The sequence below is a fragment of the Camelina sativa genome, chromosome 18, assembly GCF_000633955.1.
Source record: "Camelina sativa cultivar DH55 chromosome 18, Cs, whole genome shotgun sequence".
NCBI lineage: Eukaryota > Viridiplantae > Streptophyta > Magnoliopsida > Brassicales > Brassicaceae > Camelina > Camelina sativa.
This window is the reverse complement of record NC_025702.1, coordinates 20,782,049-20,797,371: the sequence shown is the minus strand read 5'-3', so window position 1 is coordinate 20,797,371 and position 15,323 is coordinate 20,782,049. Positions and strand designations below refer to the sequence as shown.

Here is a 15,323-nt window from a genome sequence, read left to right as displayed (position 1 = left end):
TTCTTCTTTTTCTTTTTTGATTACACATTATACCCCATTAGATAGGATATGACTAGGACCCCCCCCCCCCTATTTTTCCCTTTTTTTATATGCTCAACAAAAATGCTTTTGTGGCTCTATCATACACAGATTGATGTCCTTGCTAGCCTTTTGAGCGGCCGGCTTGTTCGTGAGCGTATCGGTCCTGCCATGCTAAGTGCCGTCCAGAGTCAGGTTACCCCCCCCCCCCCCCACTCTTTCTTCTTCTTCACATTTAAAAATTCATTTTCTCACGTACTAGTACTATCCTGATCCAATTCGTACAGATGGGAGCTGTCGAGTCTCACTTCCAAGAGCACACAGACATCTTTGACACTGCCATTTCAAAGGGTCTCACTGGTGACTCTCTCGCCAGGATTCCAAAGGTCCGAATCACACACACCTCTGAGGACCGGGTCCCTTGCTCTGTCTGCCTTCAGGTTTGTCTCTCCCTTTCCCTTTTATTCCTCCTCCCATGGATACAAGAACGTATATATTACAAGGTTATTTATTGAGAGGTTCTAGTATATGTTTTCGATCCTGTAGGTTACTAGTAGTGTGGTTTGAAAGATAGATAACTAATAAAATTGAGATAAAAACAGGACTTTCAGGTGGGAGAGACGGTTAGAAGTTTGCCGCAGTGCCATCATATGTTCCACCTACCATGCATCGACAAATGGCTTCGCAGGCATGCCTCTTGTCCCTTGTGCAGAAGACATCTTTCTATTGAATGAACCTCTCTTTTCTTTTGTCTTCTCTTCTTTGTACATGAGGTATAGGCTCCCCCCATACACATTTACATACACACATTAGTATAGTGTTCATTGATTATTTTAGATGATTACTCGTTACAGAGATTCTGATGCACCAATCATTGTAATTTTCCTTCACTCATTTCTTGGAGATCCTGTTTATTTATCTTATTCATTCTTTGATTTGGCTTCATCATTCAAAAAAGGATATGTTGCTAAATCAAGAAGCATATATACACATCCATTAGCGATACTCTACTCTTACCAACTAAGAAGAGAGATCATACAAATTTATATGAACAAGTCTGAGTACAAAAATAATTGGGATGAGATCCAACATGTCACTTGCACATTTCTTATACCAGAAGAGTAAACCCAAAAGATATACTATAAAACAACAGAAAGAAAGATTGGTTGGATAAATATAACTACAACAAGATGATGGATGGAACTTGATTAATTTTAAAGTTTTTTAGGTAAAGTGATACCACCACCACGGATAGAAACCGAAGGGGTTTTGAGAGAGGAGGAGGCTTTGCTGAGCAGATTGGTGTCCAGGAAGAGGACAATCACAGTGATGTCGTCGTGGAAATGCCTCCTAACTCCCCTCTCAATCTTGTTGAGATCAGAGTATCTCATCTCTCTTTTCTTGGCCGCCTCGAGCAGCGCCGCTTTCACTAGTCTCCTCGCTATCCCCTGAATCAACATTCATTCTCACTTTGTTAATCCGTAGTTAGGAAAATTCTTATGTAACTGAAACTGATTGTGTCTCATACGTTTCTAGGGTGGTTCTGAACGATTTCAACAGCCTCTTGGTTGCTGAGCTGCTCCCAGAGTCCGTCCGATGCAAATATCAGAAACTGATCGTCGGATTGGAGATCATGCACGGTTATCGACGGTTCCCCACTCAAGATTGGTCTTTTCATTGGCTCCCGCAGCCGGAACTTTGTGTACAACGGTTCCCTGTTGAACTCGGCTTTCTTAAGATACAAGTCTCCTATGGATCGTGATACCTGCAAAGTGCAAACACACACAAGAAAGGAACAAAGGCTAGCTTTCAAGATCAATTGACATTTGGGGCCGTAATTAACACTTTGTGAAATAACATCACATAATAAATATCAGATCAGGACTTGGTAGAGAAAGGCACCTGACCTGAATAAGGCCCTTAACACGCCAGACATTGTGCTTTAAGACGACAATACGGGAGTCGTCAGGATGCAAGGAGTGCATTTCTTGCCTCACAGACTCTATGCTCACATTATGCTCAGCTGAGAGCTGAAGCGCAATAACCTCACCCGTGGCCTTGATGACCTTTCCCAAAACCGCACGGGAGTCCCCAACGTTAGCGACGTAAAGCCTCCCGTCGCACACGACACCCACAAGGCAGCATGAACCAACAGCTGCAATATGTGGCTTCACCGCCCACTGCTTGGCCACCACCCCTAGAAAGCCTTCTTCGGTGGCCTCATAGGCCTTTCTTATCACATCCATGGACATGGAATCCTGCTCCGCTGCGAATCCTGCAGACAAGGATTGTTGAGTTCCCATCCCATTCATTCTCAAAGGTACTACAAGTTACAAGTGGGGGCTTACTCTTGAGATGGGGAAAGAGATGATCGTAGACAAAACGGGANAGGAACAAAGGCTAGCTTTCAAGATCAATTGACATTTGGGGCCGTAATTAACACTTTGTGAAATAACATCACATAATAAATATCAGATCAGGACTTGGTAGAGAAAGGCACCTGACCTGAATAAGGCCCTTAACACGCCAGACATTGTGCTTTAAGACGACAATACGGGAGTCATCAGGATGCAAGGNAAAGGTGCCAAAAGGACCAGAAGGGAGGGTGCTCAAAGGACCGGATTCGACCTGGCTCTGATCCTCGAGGAGGTTGTTGGCCTGAACAACGGCCATGGAGAAATCACCAACGAGGTGGCGAGCAGAGTCTTTGTACCAGAGGAGGCCGTCTTGTTTGCCTTTGGAATCAGAGTAACTTAGGGAGGGGGAGGAAGAAGAAGAGGGCCGCAGACAAGCGGTCAAAAAGTTCATCAAGAAGGATAACATCTCAGCTCATGTCCCGTCATCACGACCACCGATTCTGATAGAAATTAACTCTGCTGGAAAAAGAAAAAAACAAGAAAAGAAGAAGAAGAGAGACAGAGCAGCGGCAGCGGAGTCGGAAACTTCCATTCATTCACACCATACATATATATAAAAAAGAAAAGAATAACAAAGCAAGCAAGAATAAGGAAGAAGATCCAAGAGCTGGATGATGATGATGATGATGGAGAAGATCTCAAAGGAGAGAGAAAACTAGCAGTAGTAACTAAGAAGCAAGTAACATGTGGTGTGGATCTCTATCACAGTAGCTAATAATAAGCCAGGAGATAGATAGATAGATAGATAGAGATACCGAAAGCAAAAAAAAGAAAAAAAAAAAAAAAAAANGAAAGATAGACAAGAATTAAAGAAGTCTTCTAGTCTCTCTCCCTTTTTTTGTATATATATATTTCAGATCTTTTTATTAGGAACAGAACAGAAGAGAACTCACAAGAAGAGAAATAAACCTTAAAGAAGCGACACGGATGAACTCTCTGCTTCTCTTTCTCTGTTCCAAACTCATAAAAAATATGCTGGAATCAGATATTATTATTGCAGACCCTCCTAGCCTCCTCCCTCCCTCAAGATTGATAAAACAACAACATACTCTTCTTGTTCTTCTTCATTCACTTTTCCCTTTGCATCTTTTTTTTTTCTTTTTGCAATTCACACCCTCCCACTATTTCTCTTCTTCTATTGCGCACCCGCAAAAAAAGAAGGACGAGAAAACACACATACGTGTGCACGTGCACTCCTTAACTCCAACCCCCATGTGGTGTGGATACATTCATTAGCTGTTCTTCTTCTTCTCTCTCTCTCTCTCTCATTATTACATTTTTCATGCGATTTCCCTCCTAACAAGCCACTCGCCAGCCACATTTTAACTAATCTCTCCATCTTATTACAGTAAAGGCGTATTGAGAGTTTTGACCAACCAACCAATGAATAATGACCATCATCCCCGCTTGGGCTTCGATTAAATGGGCCCTTTCTATTTTTATATGGCCCAACATGTAGCTGCTTCGGGCCTTATAAATTATATTAGGAAAGATAAAATAAAGTAATGTGATTATATATTACTACTGTAGTACCCACTTGACTGGATGAATAGTGTATTGTTTTCTGGAATCATCGTCGTCGGTCGATTGATTTGATTTGATTTGATTTGATTTGGCTCCATCTCCTCAAATCTCAATGGCATCTGCTCACTCCCTCGCCGCCGCCGTTTCTGTTCTCGTTGCGCCCTCCAAACTCCCTTCTTCTTCTTCTTCTTCTTCGTCTACTCTGCACTCTCTTTCTTGTCTTCGATCTAAACCTCGAGAGCTCTCCTCCTCCCTTCGCAGTGTCGTCTCCCTCAGAGGTATCTTTTTATATAGATTTTAATTTTCATGTTTGCTTGGGTTCATTCCTTATTTGTGGGAGACTACTAGTCCTACTAATTCCTCTCTATTTCGCAAAATTTTGGTGTCCAGTTTTTTTTGCATATTCCACCATAGAAAGTTTGGAAATTTTACAGTTTAGAATAATAGCCTACAGTAGTCTAAAATTTACAAAAATTTAGCGAAATCTGATAATAGTTGTGTTGGTGGTGAGAGGAGGTTTAGGTGTGGCAGCAAGAGCGCAGGGGGAAGTAAGTGCAGTGGGAGATGATGCATTCAGTAATGTGAAGCATCTTCTTCTCCCAGTGATTGATCGGAATCCTTATCTTTCTGAAGGCACCCGACAGGTTTTGCTTAGCTTTTGCCTTTCTTTCTTATTATCTCTTTTGTTAAGAATTTGGACATCTAATTTTTGGTTTGGTTTGGGATAATGGGATAAGGCTGCTGCTACAACAACTAGTTTGGCAAACAAGTATGGAGCTGATATCACAGTTGTAGGTAAGTTACAAGAATCCCAAAATCATATCCATTTTTTTTTTTATTGTTGTCTGAACTTAGTACTGAAATCATCATCCATCATCATCAACAACACTCAAAAAAAAAAAAAAAAAAAAAAAAAAAAAAAANAAAAAAAAAAAGTAATTGACGAAGGAAAGAGAGAATCATCATCTTCGGAGCACGAGACTCAAGTATCCAGCATCCGGTGGCATCTTTCTCAAGGTAATTTTTATTGATTCATTTGGTAGGGATTTTGTTTTTTTTGGGTTTGTTGGGAATCAAGAAAGAAAGAGAGAGAGAGAGAGATGTTTGCAGGTGGGTTCGAGGAGTTCAAGCTGTTGGAGAGGCTTGGGGGAGGGAAAAAGGCGACGGCCATAATAGGAGAGGTGGCAGATGAGCTCAAGATGGAGCTGGTGGTTCTTAGTATGGAAGCCATCCACTCCAAATACATCGACGCCAATCTTCTTGCTGAATTCGTCCCCTGCTCTGTCCTCCTCTTGCCTTTGTAATTTGCCGCCTATATATTTTATTATACTCCAATCCAATGAATTTATATATATAGACATACCACTTCTTCTTCTTCTTCTTCTTCTTTTTCTTTTTCTTTGGGTTGCATGGAGAGAGAGAGCATCGACGAAATGTGTCGAGGTTCGAGATACATGTGTTAAGCGTTTTCTGTCTTTATTTGTTGTTGTTTTTCTCCCATTGTATACATACTATTATCAGTCACATTGTGGCAGATATGAAAACGTGTTGGTGCGTACAAAATTTACTGACAAAAATCTTATAAACCGAATGCAAATTACTTAATTATTAGTTTGGTAGAATCAAATTACTTTAGTATAGCCTCCAGTCCTAATAAACAGACCTTATTAAATATGTTTAGTTAGTCCTCGGCATTCCGGTATCGGTTCGGGTATTTCTGGTTTATAAATTATGGAATCATTTAGGTACCTTCTTTCCTCATCCTCATCAATGCCTCCTCAGGTACCTTCTTTCCTTTGTTACGCCTCTCCGATTTTCATTGGATAACGTTTGTACCACCGATTCGTTTTATCTGATCACTTAAATGTATTAGGGAATAATTGACCGACCATAGGGGTTGTCACAGCTCATTCTTTTGCATGTTACAGTGTCACAGCTCATTCTTTTGCATGTTACAGAGTCCCTCTCGTCAATGCTTGTTTCCATTTGCCTGTAGATATATATAATAATATAATAATGCGCTTTTCTCTCTCTCTCTTTTGCTACTCATTACCCTTCTTAATAATATACCTGCAGGCTGGTGGAACTCCTTTCAATTCTACTTCCAACACCAATTCCACTGGCTCGACTGTTGCTGCTACTTCATCTGACGACCATACTGTTAATGGCCATAGGAAACCTTTTCGACGGAGTAACAACAACACATCATCTTCCACTAGTAACATCTCCAATGCAACGCCTGCTCCTCCTTTTAACACCAGAGATCAGAATCACAGCCAAAGGGGTGCCTTTTACGGTTCTGGATCTTTCCGTACTTCTCACCGGAATCGCAACACCAGCTCTTACCCTCGTGGGGAAGGCTCCTCCCACCATGGAAACAGGCGCCATTATGATCATTGGGGGAACCAAAGCGGGTTTTCTCACCGTAACCATACCGGGAGAGACATGCACTTGCAACCGCAGAGGGGTATTGGGATGATGAGACCGCACATGCTCATGGGGCCACCATCTTTTCCTGCCACTAGTGCGCAATATATGGCAGCGCCTCAATATGGTGGCCCCATGCTCTACCCCGGTAAATGGTTTTCGTCATTTCTTTTTTACTCTCTCGTCTCATACATTCCAATTTCTAATTCCGCAATGTTACATCTTCAGATTATGCACAGCATGTCTTTATGCCACCTCCACCTCCAGAGCCGATAGGTTTAGTTGGACCCTTCCCACCTCCATCGCTGTATCTTTCTAGTTTTGATGCCATCTTGTACAATAAGATATTGACACAAGTAGAATATTGTTTCAGGTAATCATTTCAGTTTGTTTTTCTGCAATGAGTTATCATATGCTGTTTGTTTGTGTTCCCTCCTTTCTACTCGTTTATTTATGGGTTACAAACTTTATCCTTTGGTAATTTTTAAACGCAGTGCTGATAACCTGAGCAGAGATAAACACTTGCGGGATCAGATGAATGATGAAGGTTGGGTTCCTGTTAGAGTTATAGCAGGGTTTAGGAGAGTAAGTGGTTTTCCCTCCCCATTGAAACGCATTTGTTTTACACTTAGTCATCATCTATTCTGAAGCTGAAATTTAGGCTAAATCACATTTGAATGCCTACTGCAGAAAGTATGTTTTATTATTGTATAAACGTGTTGCTTATAAAAGTTGTGCATGTATGTTTGGGTGACCGAGCTACTCCAACCTTGGAAGTAGTCTTAGTTGAATGAGTGAGTGTACTGTCGGTAAAAAAAGAGTAATTCTTTGAAATGTCTGTAACTTTTGCAGCTTGCAGAGCTGACCAACAACATCCAGACTATATTGGAGGCGCTGAAAAGTTCACAAGTCGTGGAAATTAAGGTATGTAAGATGCTCCTCATCTCATCTCTCATTCATTGATGCATATAATATGACAAGTAAAGTGGAAAAGAAAGGCTAACGGTAGAATGCGGATGGGATTGTAGGGTGAAACATTGAGGAGGCGAGGAGACTGGGACAAGTATCGATTGCCTCGTGAGTCTTCAAAGTCCGGTCCAGCAGCAGCAGCTGGCGACAAAGAGAGAGGAAGGAAAATGTGTTTAATTTCCTTTTGCAAGCCTCTCTCTATCTCTTTCTTTCTTTCCTTTTTTTTTTGTTGAGAATCGGATAGGAACTGATTGTTAACTCAGTCTCATTAGGAAAACAATAATATGCTGCTCAACTCTTCTGGTTCTCTTTAAATTTTTGAATAGGAAACAACTGTTGAGACTTGATAGACATCAAATATTAATTTGTTGGGGTTGGCTGATAATTACTATATTGCCATCCTCGTCAACAAATATTCTTATTCTAGTTTTTCTGAAAACCGCCGTTCGAAATAGAGGGTTTTTTTCACGTAAACCCATATACCAGATGATACTAGAAAGCACTACATGGAAACAGCTGGCTAGCTCAGCAGTGACATACCACTCCTTCACTCGTCCACGTGCAAAGTGGGCAATGTTGTCTCACTTTTATGGATGCTTGATCAGACAATTTCGAAGTTACGAGCCAAAGAAATAAACAGAAAAAGACAAGAAAAAAGGCTATCGTAATCGGCGTTGATGGGCTGCAAAGACCTCTGTTACCGGAAACATCACAAAAAGCTCAAGCAGTTCCAGGCACTCTTCTCTTTCTCTGATATATTTGATACTCCTTTTTTTTTTTGTATTGTTGTATTACGATATGTAAATAAGTAACAACAAGAGTGTGTTCCGTATGATGAAAAAAAAAAGAGGGTGGAGATAAAAGTGAAGATGGACTGCGAAGGGTGAGGAAGTCGGTGGAAGGCATGAAAGGAGTCAGCAAAGTCACCGTCGATCCTAAACAGAGCAAACTCACGGTCGAGGGATTCGTCCAACCCAGCAAGGTGGTGCATCGTGTGATGCATCGTACGGGGAAGAAGGCGGAGCTGTGGCCTTACGTGCCTTACGAGGTGGTGCCACACCCTTACGCACCTGGTGCCTACGACAAGAAGGCCCCTCCTGGCTACGTTCGTAATGCCCTCGCCGACCCTCTGGTGGCACCTCTTGCTCGTGCCAGCTCCTTCGAGGTCAAATACACTTCTGCTTTCAGCGATGAAGATCCCAACGCTTGCACCATCATGTGATCAAGTCTTATCATTTTTTTTTATATATATAGTTAACTACACATATGTGTGTGTATAAACTTCAAGTAACACTGGAAGACAGTTTGTCAGTTTGAATGTTATGTGTCATCTAAATTCCACTGAAATTAAAAGGGAGAAACAGAAGAAGAAAGAAGAGAGGAGATGGAGTAGTAATAGGAGAAAGAAGAGAGAAAGGTGAGAAGCCATAAACAGACTGATTAGGCATGCCATGACCCAAACAGGGTATAGCAGAAGCAGTGTGTAACAGACGATGAGAAGGCAGTTGCAGACCACACTCAGCCCTCTCTCGACAGCTTCTCCAACCAGCATCTTGTTCTACGTATTCCTACTCTGTATATTGTTCATGCTTCCATTTAAATACTGAACAATAAAATTAATAAGTCTGCAACAAACTTGACGAGAGAACATGCAAAAGAAGTTGTTTCCTCTCTAAACGGAACAATGCATCACGCATTTCTGCACTTCCTCTGCTTCTTCATTTTCCCCTCTGTTTTTGCTTATCGGAGTGTGTTTACATCACACAAACATGCTTTGTCTAAACGCTCAAAGAACTATTTACAGAGGCAAGAACTATTGAAACACTTAAGCTTACAGGGTGGTAACTTTTTTAAAAAGCTCATTATTGTCACATTCCACAAAGCTAGTTACAAGGTTGTTGGTATACATGATTACATATGCGTGTATGTGAACAAAATAACACCAAAATCATCACAAATAAGAAATGTTCAGGATTTGGAGAATGCACGGAGCGTGGCATCCAACGCCTCCCGGTCATAATCTCCCGTGAAAACGCAGTTTCCCAGCGGGCCTTTGAGAAGAATGAGCCTCAGCAGTCCGTCTGCCACTTTCTTGTCCACCTGCATTACCAAAAGTTATGTCAATGAATCTTCTTTAGCTGAAAATATGCCAACTTTTTAACAACAAACTCACCGCCATTATGGACTTGAACATGCTGACGGTCATGCTCTCTGGCGGTGTTGTAGGCAATTTCGCCCGTTCTAGGATCTTGTTCACTCTCTTAACGATTGATTCATCGATCCAACCAAGACGATATGACATGTCCACTGCCATTACCTGAGTATATATAAAAGTGTGTAACAAATCTCAAATTTGGGAAGAAGAGGGTGGTTAGCAGGATGTATGGCAGAGAGAAGGAAATACCGTGCCAGCTGCAACAGCTTCTCCATGGAGCCACTCTCCATAACCAAAGCCAGTTTCAATGGCCTGCAAAAAAGAAAATAGGTGATGAGTGGATCTTGGCCCGAAAAGAAGAATTGTCAAAAGTGGCCATCATAAACTACTAACATGGCCAAATGTATGACCCAAATTCAGGGTTGCTCGCAAGCCGCTTTCTTTCTCATCTTGTGAGACAACGTCTGCCTTGTTTTCACATGATCGTTTTATAGCAAAAGCTAATGCCGCTGGATCCCTACAATGAAATTTTGTTTCACACAACTTTTACAGGGAAAGACTCATGATATCAATGTTTTCGTTTTGGGCATCACTCGTAATGTGAATAATTACCTTGCCAGCAACGCCTCAATGTTATTCTCCTGCCATTCAAAGAACTCGGCATCCCTGATAAGCCCGTACTTGATAACTTCAGCTAGGCCTGACGCCATCTCCCTATCTGGCAATGTGTTCAACGTGTCAGTGTCTACTAGCACACACTGTGGTTGGTAGAATGCACCGATCAAATTCTTTCCAAGACGATGGTTTATGCCAGTTTTGCCACCTACAGAAGAATCAACCTGCACGGCAATGAAATGAATTGCAACGACAAATAAACACAAAAATTTCTGGATGTTAATTAATTTAGACAAGAAATTTCTATTGAGAAGTGAAAACATGAACCTGTGCCATAACAGTGGTAGGAATTTGGATGAAATTAACACCACGCAGGTAAGAGGCAGCAGCATATCCACACATATCGCCTATGACACCACCTCCAAGGGCAACAAAGGTACAACGTCTATCAAGGCGAGACTCAATGGCCTTGTCAAAGACTTTCATGAGGGTATCCTAGAAAGAACAAACAGTCTCAAAAACTCAAGATTACAATTTATTAACAATCATGAAACCGGGAAATATATAAATGGAAGATAAAAGAAAATACCATGTTCTTGTATTTCTCGCCATCAGGCAAAATAACACTGTCGACAGTCACATTGGGATTTCCTCTAGTTAAAGCATCAATAGTCTTGTCCAGGTATAGAGGAGCAACACGCTCATTGGTGACCACAAGCACTCTCTTCCCGTGGACATGCCTATACATATATTACACAACAAGTTCCCTAAGAAATAAACTCCAAAAAAACTAACGAGAGAGTATGTGGTCTCAAATTCACAAACTAAACCATAGGCCCTAAGGTAGGTGGTCAATAGGTATCTCCAGCGAGTTACTAAATCAACACTACTAACACCTAAAGAGATGTCAAGACATTTAAGTTGACAGGCAGCATCATCAAGCTTAAATAAAATGGTCTAATGGAACAAAAAGATGAGACCTTTGAAGAAGTTGTGACTGATCGAGTAAGCCGGCGCCGATATAGATGGGATAGCTTCGGTTACCCAAATCAACGTCGACGGTTGTGGGGGAAGAAGCGAGGGAGCGTGGATCGTTCATAAGCTGGCTAGCAGCGGCGCGCACAGGAGACCGGGAAAGAGACGTGGAAGAGAAAGAGAGTTCCCCAGGGATAGACTTTGCAGGGAATGAGATGGTTGGTGGAGCAATGAAGCGACGGCTTTGAAGGGAGTTGAGATTCTTGGAGGCGGCGACGTTGGAAGATATGGAAAGAGAAATAGTGTTGGCAGCCATGGGAATCGATTAAGGTAAAAAAAAAAAAAAGCCGGGTTAGGAGGGGAGAAATTGGGTTGGGTGGTGGAGAAGAAGACTATGCTGAATTATACCATTACGATTGATTTGATTTGATTTGGTGGTTTGGTTTGGTGAAGCCGCCGTGGGGCAGGGGTAGGTGAGAGAGAGAGTCTCTCTCCTCTCTCTCAGGCCACATTGCTACGTGTTTTAATCAGATCACATCATAAAACGTTCGTTATTTGACGGTCCCCATATGGACACGTCACCCCAGATTAATAAGTAGTACTACTCCAAAAGAGTCTTCTCATGTACGCCTCGAGTAAACGGTGTCGTTTGTTCGACCCGCGAAAAAACTAGAGCCAAATTCGACAAGGTGACGACTAAGACACCTAGGCCTTGAGGAGGATCCGGTTAACCGGATATTTCCTGCTCATCTGGGAATCGGAATTGTTTAACCGAGTCGTCAAGTTCCGTTCGTCTTCCCGTAAACTGTAAACCCTAGGCGATTGGGATTTCTCTTTCTGAAAGGTTCCGGCGACGGGAAAAAATGAAATCAAAGCAAATGGTTAACCTATCGATGGAAGACGAAGACGACGATGCCTCTGCGTATAACTTAAGGTCATCGCGGTCTAATGCCAAGTCGAAATCAAGGTCCTCTGGAGGTTCCAGAACGACGAATCCTAGAGCGACCAAGAGAGCTCGACTCTCGGGTTCTAGGGCGGCCACTACAGAGTCGAGTCATGTTGATAAGGTCTGCATTTGTTTTGCCTAGTCTCTCTTTATTGTTTGTTTTTTTTAGTCATGTTGATTAGCTCTGATTCGATTTTCACTGGTTTTTGTTTGTTTGTTGAATGTCACGCTCTCGCTCACGCAGATTAAATTGTCTTTCCAAGATTTCGATGAAGCTTTAAGCGTCTTCAAGGATTCTTCTGGTATGCCCCAGTTCTCCACAACTTTTAGCTTTAATTGGTTTTTTTGGAGCTCTTCTAGTATCTGTCATTTCATTGCTCTGTGGTCTCTTGTTTTAGGTTATGAAAGGACCAACAATGCGGATTTGTGGGTTGACAACTACAGCCCTCGCACCTTGGAAGAGCTTGCTGTTCACAAGAAGAAGGTATCTTCCTTCCATCTGTGCTTTCCTTTTACCACTGCTTTATCCTTGCTTCACCTAACGCCTTTCCTTTTCTTCTTTTATGTAATCTTTTAGGTTGAAGAAGTTAAACTGTGGTTTGAGAAGAGTTTGGATTTCTCAAAGGTAATGTTTGGTTTTTATCTTTGAAATTGATTTCTGTGCTCGTGGTGCTTGATGGCGCTATTCACCCTTTTGGTTTTCTGTATCATCAGCAGGATGGTTTTGGGAATCATAATGTTCTACTACTCACAGGGCAAGCTGGAGTCGGAAAATCTGCTACTATCCATTTGATTTCGTCTATCCTTGGAGTCACTCTGTATGAGTGGAACGCTCCTATTCCTACAATCTGGCAGGAACATGTACACAACTCAAGTTCAGGTACTTTAAGGAATATTTACTCAGTTTTGCCAATGCTATTTCAAGACAGATAATGGATGCCCTGCATTAATCCACTTATTATCTATCTGCTGGAATTCTCCCAGGACTTAAGTACACGTCGAAGCTGGATGAGTTTGAAAACTTTGTTGAGAGTACTAGGAAATACGGAGTGATGGCTTCATCAAGTACTGAGGGAATGAAGAAGCGCGTTGTTCTTTTGATTGATGACCTTCCTCTAGCCAATGGGAGGCATGCATTTGAAAGGCTACAAAACTGCTTAACTCTCTTAGTCAGATCAACGCAGATTCCAACAGTGGTATTAATCACTGACTACGATAAAGGCGACTCTTCTGACCAGACTGCGCGAAGCATGGAGGACCTTCAGTCATCTCTTGAGCGAGCAGGGGCTTTAAAGGTTGCTTTACCAAACTATTTGCAATGCATATCTCGTTATACATACGATTTTTTTTCAACTCTAGTTGATTGTCAAGGTATATATTCGCAGGTCGCTTTCAATCCCATTACGAAGAACTCAATTAAAAAGGCACTTCATAGAATATGTAGGGAAGAGCATTGTAAGGTAACGACCATGGAGATTGATCAGATGGCGAGTGCCAGTGGAGGCGACATCAGACATGCTATTACATCTTTGCAACTCTTCTCTGTTAAGCCAGACCTAAATCATACTAAGATAAAATCACCTCAGCCTGGCATGGATGACGACACTTGTCATGGAAACGAGCAGACAATGTATAGTGTTTTGGATAGTGGAATATCTTCCTGTTTTGGTAGAGATGAGACGCTTTCGTTGTTTCACGCTCTGGGCAAGTTTCTCCACAACAAAAGAGAGACTGATAATATCATTGTATCAGGTAATTTGTTTCTAAGAAATTTGGAGAATACAATTTAGAGCTCAGGATCGTTATCTTCTAAGCTAATGTTCTTCTCAGATTGCAGCGACTCTCATGTGCATGACCAGTTTGCAAGGTTGCCACTGAAAATGGATGCGCCGGAAAAGATTCTCAGCCAAGCTCATGGACAAGCAGGGCGGGTTGTGGATTTTCTGCATGAAAATGGTATGAACTACTAGCTCGTCTTGACTACCTAGTATTTATTTACTTAGCATATGCAGTATCTTCTTCCTTGATAGAGTGACACAGGAGAGCATATTTAAACTTACATGTGTCTGTGTGCTTTTCTAGCAGAAAGATTTTCTAATATGGACTCATAACTTTGTTGTAGTGCTAGATTTTGTGGGTGACAGTGCCATAGAAGATGCATGGTGTGTTTCTTCGTATTTGGCGGATGCTGATCTCCTTCTCGCAGATATAAGAGGAAAGATGAGTGGACATAACAAAACAGAGGACGTGCTTCAGTCAGCTGGTGCCTCGGTTGCTATTCGTGGTGTGTTGTATGGAAACAAGCAGCCATGGTCATCCAGGTTTCTGTTACATTCGGATTCCAGCTGTAGTTTGTATGTTTGAAATTAGTATTCTCGATTGATATGTATCGTGGACACACAGATGGCACGTGATTCGGAAGCCAAAACTCTGGCAAGTGGAGCAATCCTCAATACAAACTAAGGTCGGAGTTTCCTTTTTTACAGGAATATATACTAATTATGCATGTCCAAACTTTCTCTATATACTTACAATTGTTGTGTGAGTGCAGAAGAATCTGAGAGAACAGAGGAACATAGGCTATGAGGGCTCAAGAGTGGCTGATATATCAGTGATGGCCACAGATTACAGCCCGGTACTGAAATGGTTAAGCTACAGGACGTCTCCAGATGCGTTTGCAGGAATGGGCGAGGAGACGGATGAGGAGAGTGAAATTTCTGAAGATGATGAAATACAAGACTNGCTTTCGTTGTTTCACGCTCTGGGCAAGTTTCTCCACAACAAAAGAGAGACTGATAATATCATTGTATCAGGTAATTTGTTTCTAAGAAATTTGGAGAATACAATTTAGAGCTCAGGATCGTTATCTTCTAAGCTAATGTTCTTCTCAGATTGCAGCGACTCTCATGTGCATGACCAGTTTGCAAGGTTGCCACTGAAAATGGATGCGCCGGAAAAGATTCTCAGCCAAGCTCATGGACAAGCAGGGCGGGTTGTGGATTTTCTGCATGAAAATGGTATGAACTACTAGCTCGTCTTGACTACCTAGTATTTATTTACTTAGCATATGCAGTATCTTCTTCCTTGATAGAGTGACACAGGAGAGCATATTTAAACTTACATGTGTCTGTGTGCTTTTCTAGCAGAAAGATTTTCTAATATGGACTCATAACTTTGTTGTAGTGCTAGATTTTGTGGGTGACAGTGCCATAGAAGATGCATGGTGTGTTTCTTCGTATTTGGCGGATGCTGATCTCCTTCTCGCAGATATAAGAGG

The 15,323-nt window shown here is 41.8% G+C and overlaps 6 protein-coding genes, 1 long non-coding RNA gene and 1 pseudogene across 9 annotated transcripts in view; 6 read left to right on the top strand and 2 right to left on the bottom strand.

The window, feature by feature from the left end:
- LOC104762967 (NEP1-interacting protein-like 1) overlaps positions 1-953 on the top strand; it is a 2,254-nt gene extending 1,301 nt beyond the window's left edge. Inside the window, exons 3-5 of the mRNA XM_010486388.1 lie at positions 130-213; positions 306-458; positions 621-953. Coding sequence (XP_010484690.1) covers positions 130-213; positions 306-458; positions 621-752 — 369 coding nt within the window. The 3' untranslated portion in view covers positions 753-953. The remainder of the gene's footprint in view (positions 1-129; positions 214-305; positions 459-620) is intronic.
- Positions 1,040-3,506, bottom strand: LOC104762966 (probable protein phosphatase 2C 79). The gene is made up of 5 exons (XM_010486386.2): positions 2,569-3,506; positions 2,367-2,418; positions 1,926-2,293; positions 1,547-1,783; positions 1,040-1,466 (listed from the first exon to the last, which is right to left on the bottom strand). Exons 1-5 carry the CDS (start codon positions 2,839-2,841, stop codon positions 1,233-1,235), a joined length of 1,164 nt encoding a protein of 387 aa, XP_010484688.1. The 5' UTR covers positions 2,842-3,506; the 3' UTR covers positions 1,040-1,232.
- LOC104762965 lies at positions 3,964-5,503 on the top strand. 3 transcript variants are annotated; one of them, XM_010486383.2, is made up of 5 exons: positions 3,964-4,237; positions 4,473-4,603; positions 4,697-4,754; positions 4,896-4,976; positions 5,070-5,503. In XM_010486383.2, the coding sequence occupies exons 1-5, from the start codon at positions 4,072-4,074 to the stop codon at positions 5,261-5,263; spliced, it is 630 nt and encodes a 209-aa protein (XP_010484685.1). In that variant the 5' UTR covers positions 3,964-4,071; the 3' UTR covers positions 5,264-5,503. The 3 variants fall into 3 exon arrangements, with proteins under 3 accessions (XP_010484685.1, XP_010484687.1, XP_010484686.1); XM_010486385.2 differs by having other exon boundaries at positions 3,965-4,237; positions 4,482-4,603; XM_010486384.2 differs by having other exon boundaries at positions 3,965-4,237; positions 4,476-4,603.
- On the top strand, positions 5,851-7,652 carry LOC104762963 (la-related protein 1B-like). Its single transcript, XM_010486382.2, has 5 exons — positions 5,851-6,534; positions 6,615-6,759; positions 6,881-6,971; positions 7,239-7,310; positions 7,415-7,652. The coding sequence occupies exons 1-5, from the start codon at positions 5,976-5,978 to the stop codon at positions 7,586-7,588; spliced, it is 1,041 nt and encodes a 346-aa protein (XP_010484684.1). The 5' UTR covers positions 5,851-5,975; the 3' UTR covers positions 7,589-7,652.
- On the top strand, positions 7,935-8,870 carry LOC104762962 (annotated as a pseudogene).
- Positions 9,172-11,541, bottom strand: LOC104762961 (3-dehydroquinate synthase, chloroplastic). The gene is made up of 8 exons (XM_010486381.1): positions 11,106-11,541; positions 10,715-10,865; positions 10,453-10,620; positions 10,123-10,349; positions 9,904-10,027; positions 9,760-9,822; positions 9,529-9,672; positions 9,172-9,455 (listed from the first exon to the last, which is right to left on the bottom strand). Exons 1-8 carry the CDS (start codon positions 11,414-11,416, stop codon positions 9,324-9,326), a joined length of 1,320 nt encoding a protein of 439 aa, XP_010484683.1. The 5' UTR covers positions 11,417-11,541; the 3' UTR covers positions 9,172-9,323.
- Positions 11,727-14,786, top strand: LOC104762960 (cell cycle checkpoint protein RAD17-like; the record flags this gene model as incomplete). Its single annotated transcript, XM_019240149.1, has 11 exons — positions 11,727-12,167; positions 12,291-12,348; positions 12,445-12,530; positions 12,624-12,671; positions 12,764-12,926; positions 13,031-13,341; positions 13,432-13,798; positions 13,877-14,002; positions 14,169-14,367; positions 14,450-14,510; positions 14,598-14,786. Coding segments are annotated over exons 1-11 (1,812 nt in total), but the record flags the coding sequence as incomplete, so codon positions are not given.
- On the top strand, positions 14,795-15,317 carry LOC109130625. Its single transcript, XR_002036532.1, has 3 exons — positions 14,795-14,859; positions 14,938-15,063; positions 15,230-15,317. It is a non-coding gene; the product is annotated as an uncharacterized LOC109130625 (long non-coding RNA).

What these genes read in the sequence shown, in the direction of transcription:
- LOC104762965 (XM_010486383.2), top strand. Translation starts at nt 4,072, where the DNA reads ATGGCATCTGCTCACTCCCTCGCCGCCGCCGTTTCTGTTCTCGTTGCG. An exon ending in TTTCTGAAGGCACCCGACAG is followed by an intron (nt 4,604 to 4,696) that starts GTTTTGCTTAGC and finishes TAATGGGATAAG; the next exon opens with GCTGCTGCTACAACAACTAG. An exon ending in CCGGTGGCATCTTTCTCAAG is followed by an intron (nt 4,977 to 5,069) that starts GTAATTTTTATT and finishes AGATGTTTGCAG; the next exon opens with GTGGGTTCGAGGAGTTCAAG.
- LOC104762963 (XM_010486382.2), top strand. Translation starts at nt 5,976, where the DNA reads ATGCGCTTTTCTCTCTCTCTCTTTTGCTACTCATTACCCTTCTTAATA. An exon ending in CAAGTAGAATATTGTTTCAG is followed by an intron (nt 6,760 to 6,880) that starts GTAATCATTTCA and finishes TTTTAAACGCAG; the next exon opens with TGCTGATAACCTGAGCAGAG. An exon ending in CACAAGTCGTGGAAATTAAG is followed by an intron (nt 7,311 to 7,414) that starts GTATGTAAGATG and finishes ATGGGATTGTAG; the next exon opens with GGTGAAACATTGAGGAGGCG.
- LOC104762961 (XM_010486381.1), bottom strand. Translation starts at nt 11,416, where the DNA reads ATGGCTGCCAACACTATTTCTCTTTCCATATCTTCCAACGTCGCCGCC. An exon ending in CAGTCACAACTTCTTCAAAG is followed by an intron (nt 10,866 to 11,105) that starts GTCTCATCTTTT and finishes ATATATGTATAG; the next exon opens with GCATGTCCACGGGAAGAGAG. An exon ending in AAGCTGTTGCAGCTGGCACG is followed by an intron (nt 9,673 to 9,759) that starts GTATTTCCTTCT and finishes ATATATACTCAG; the next exon opens with GTAATGGCAGTGGACATGTC.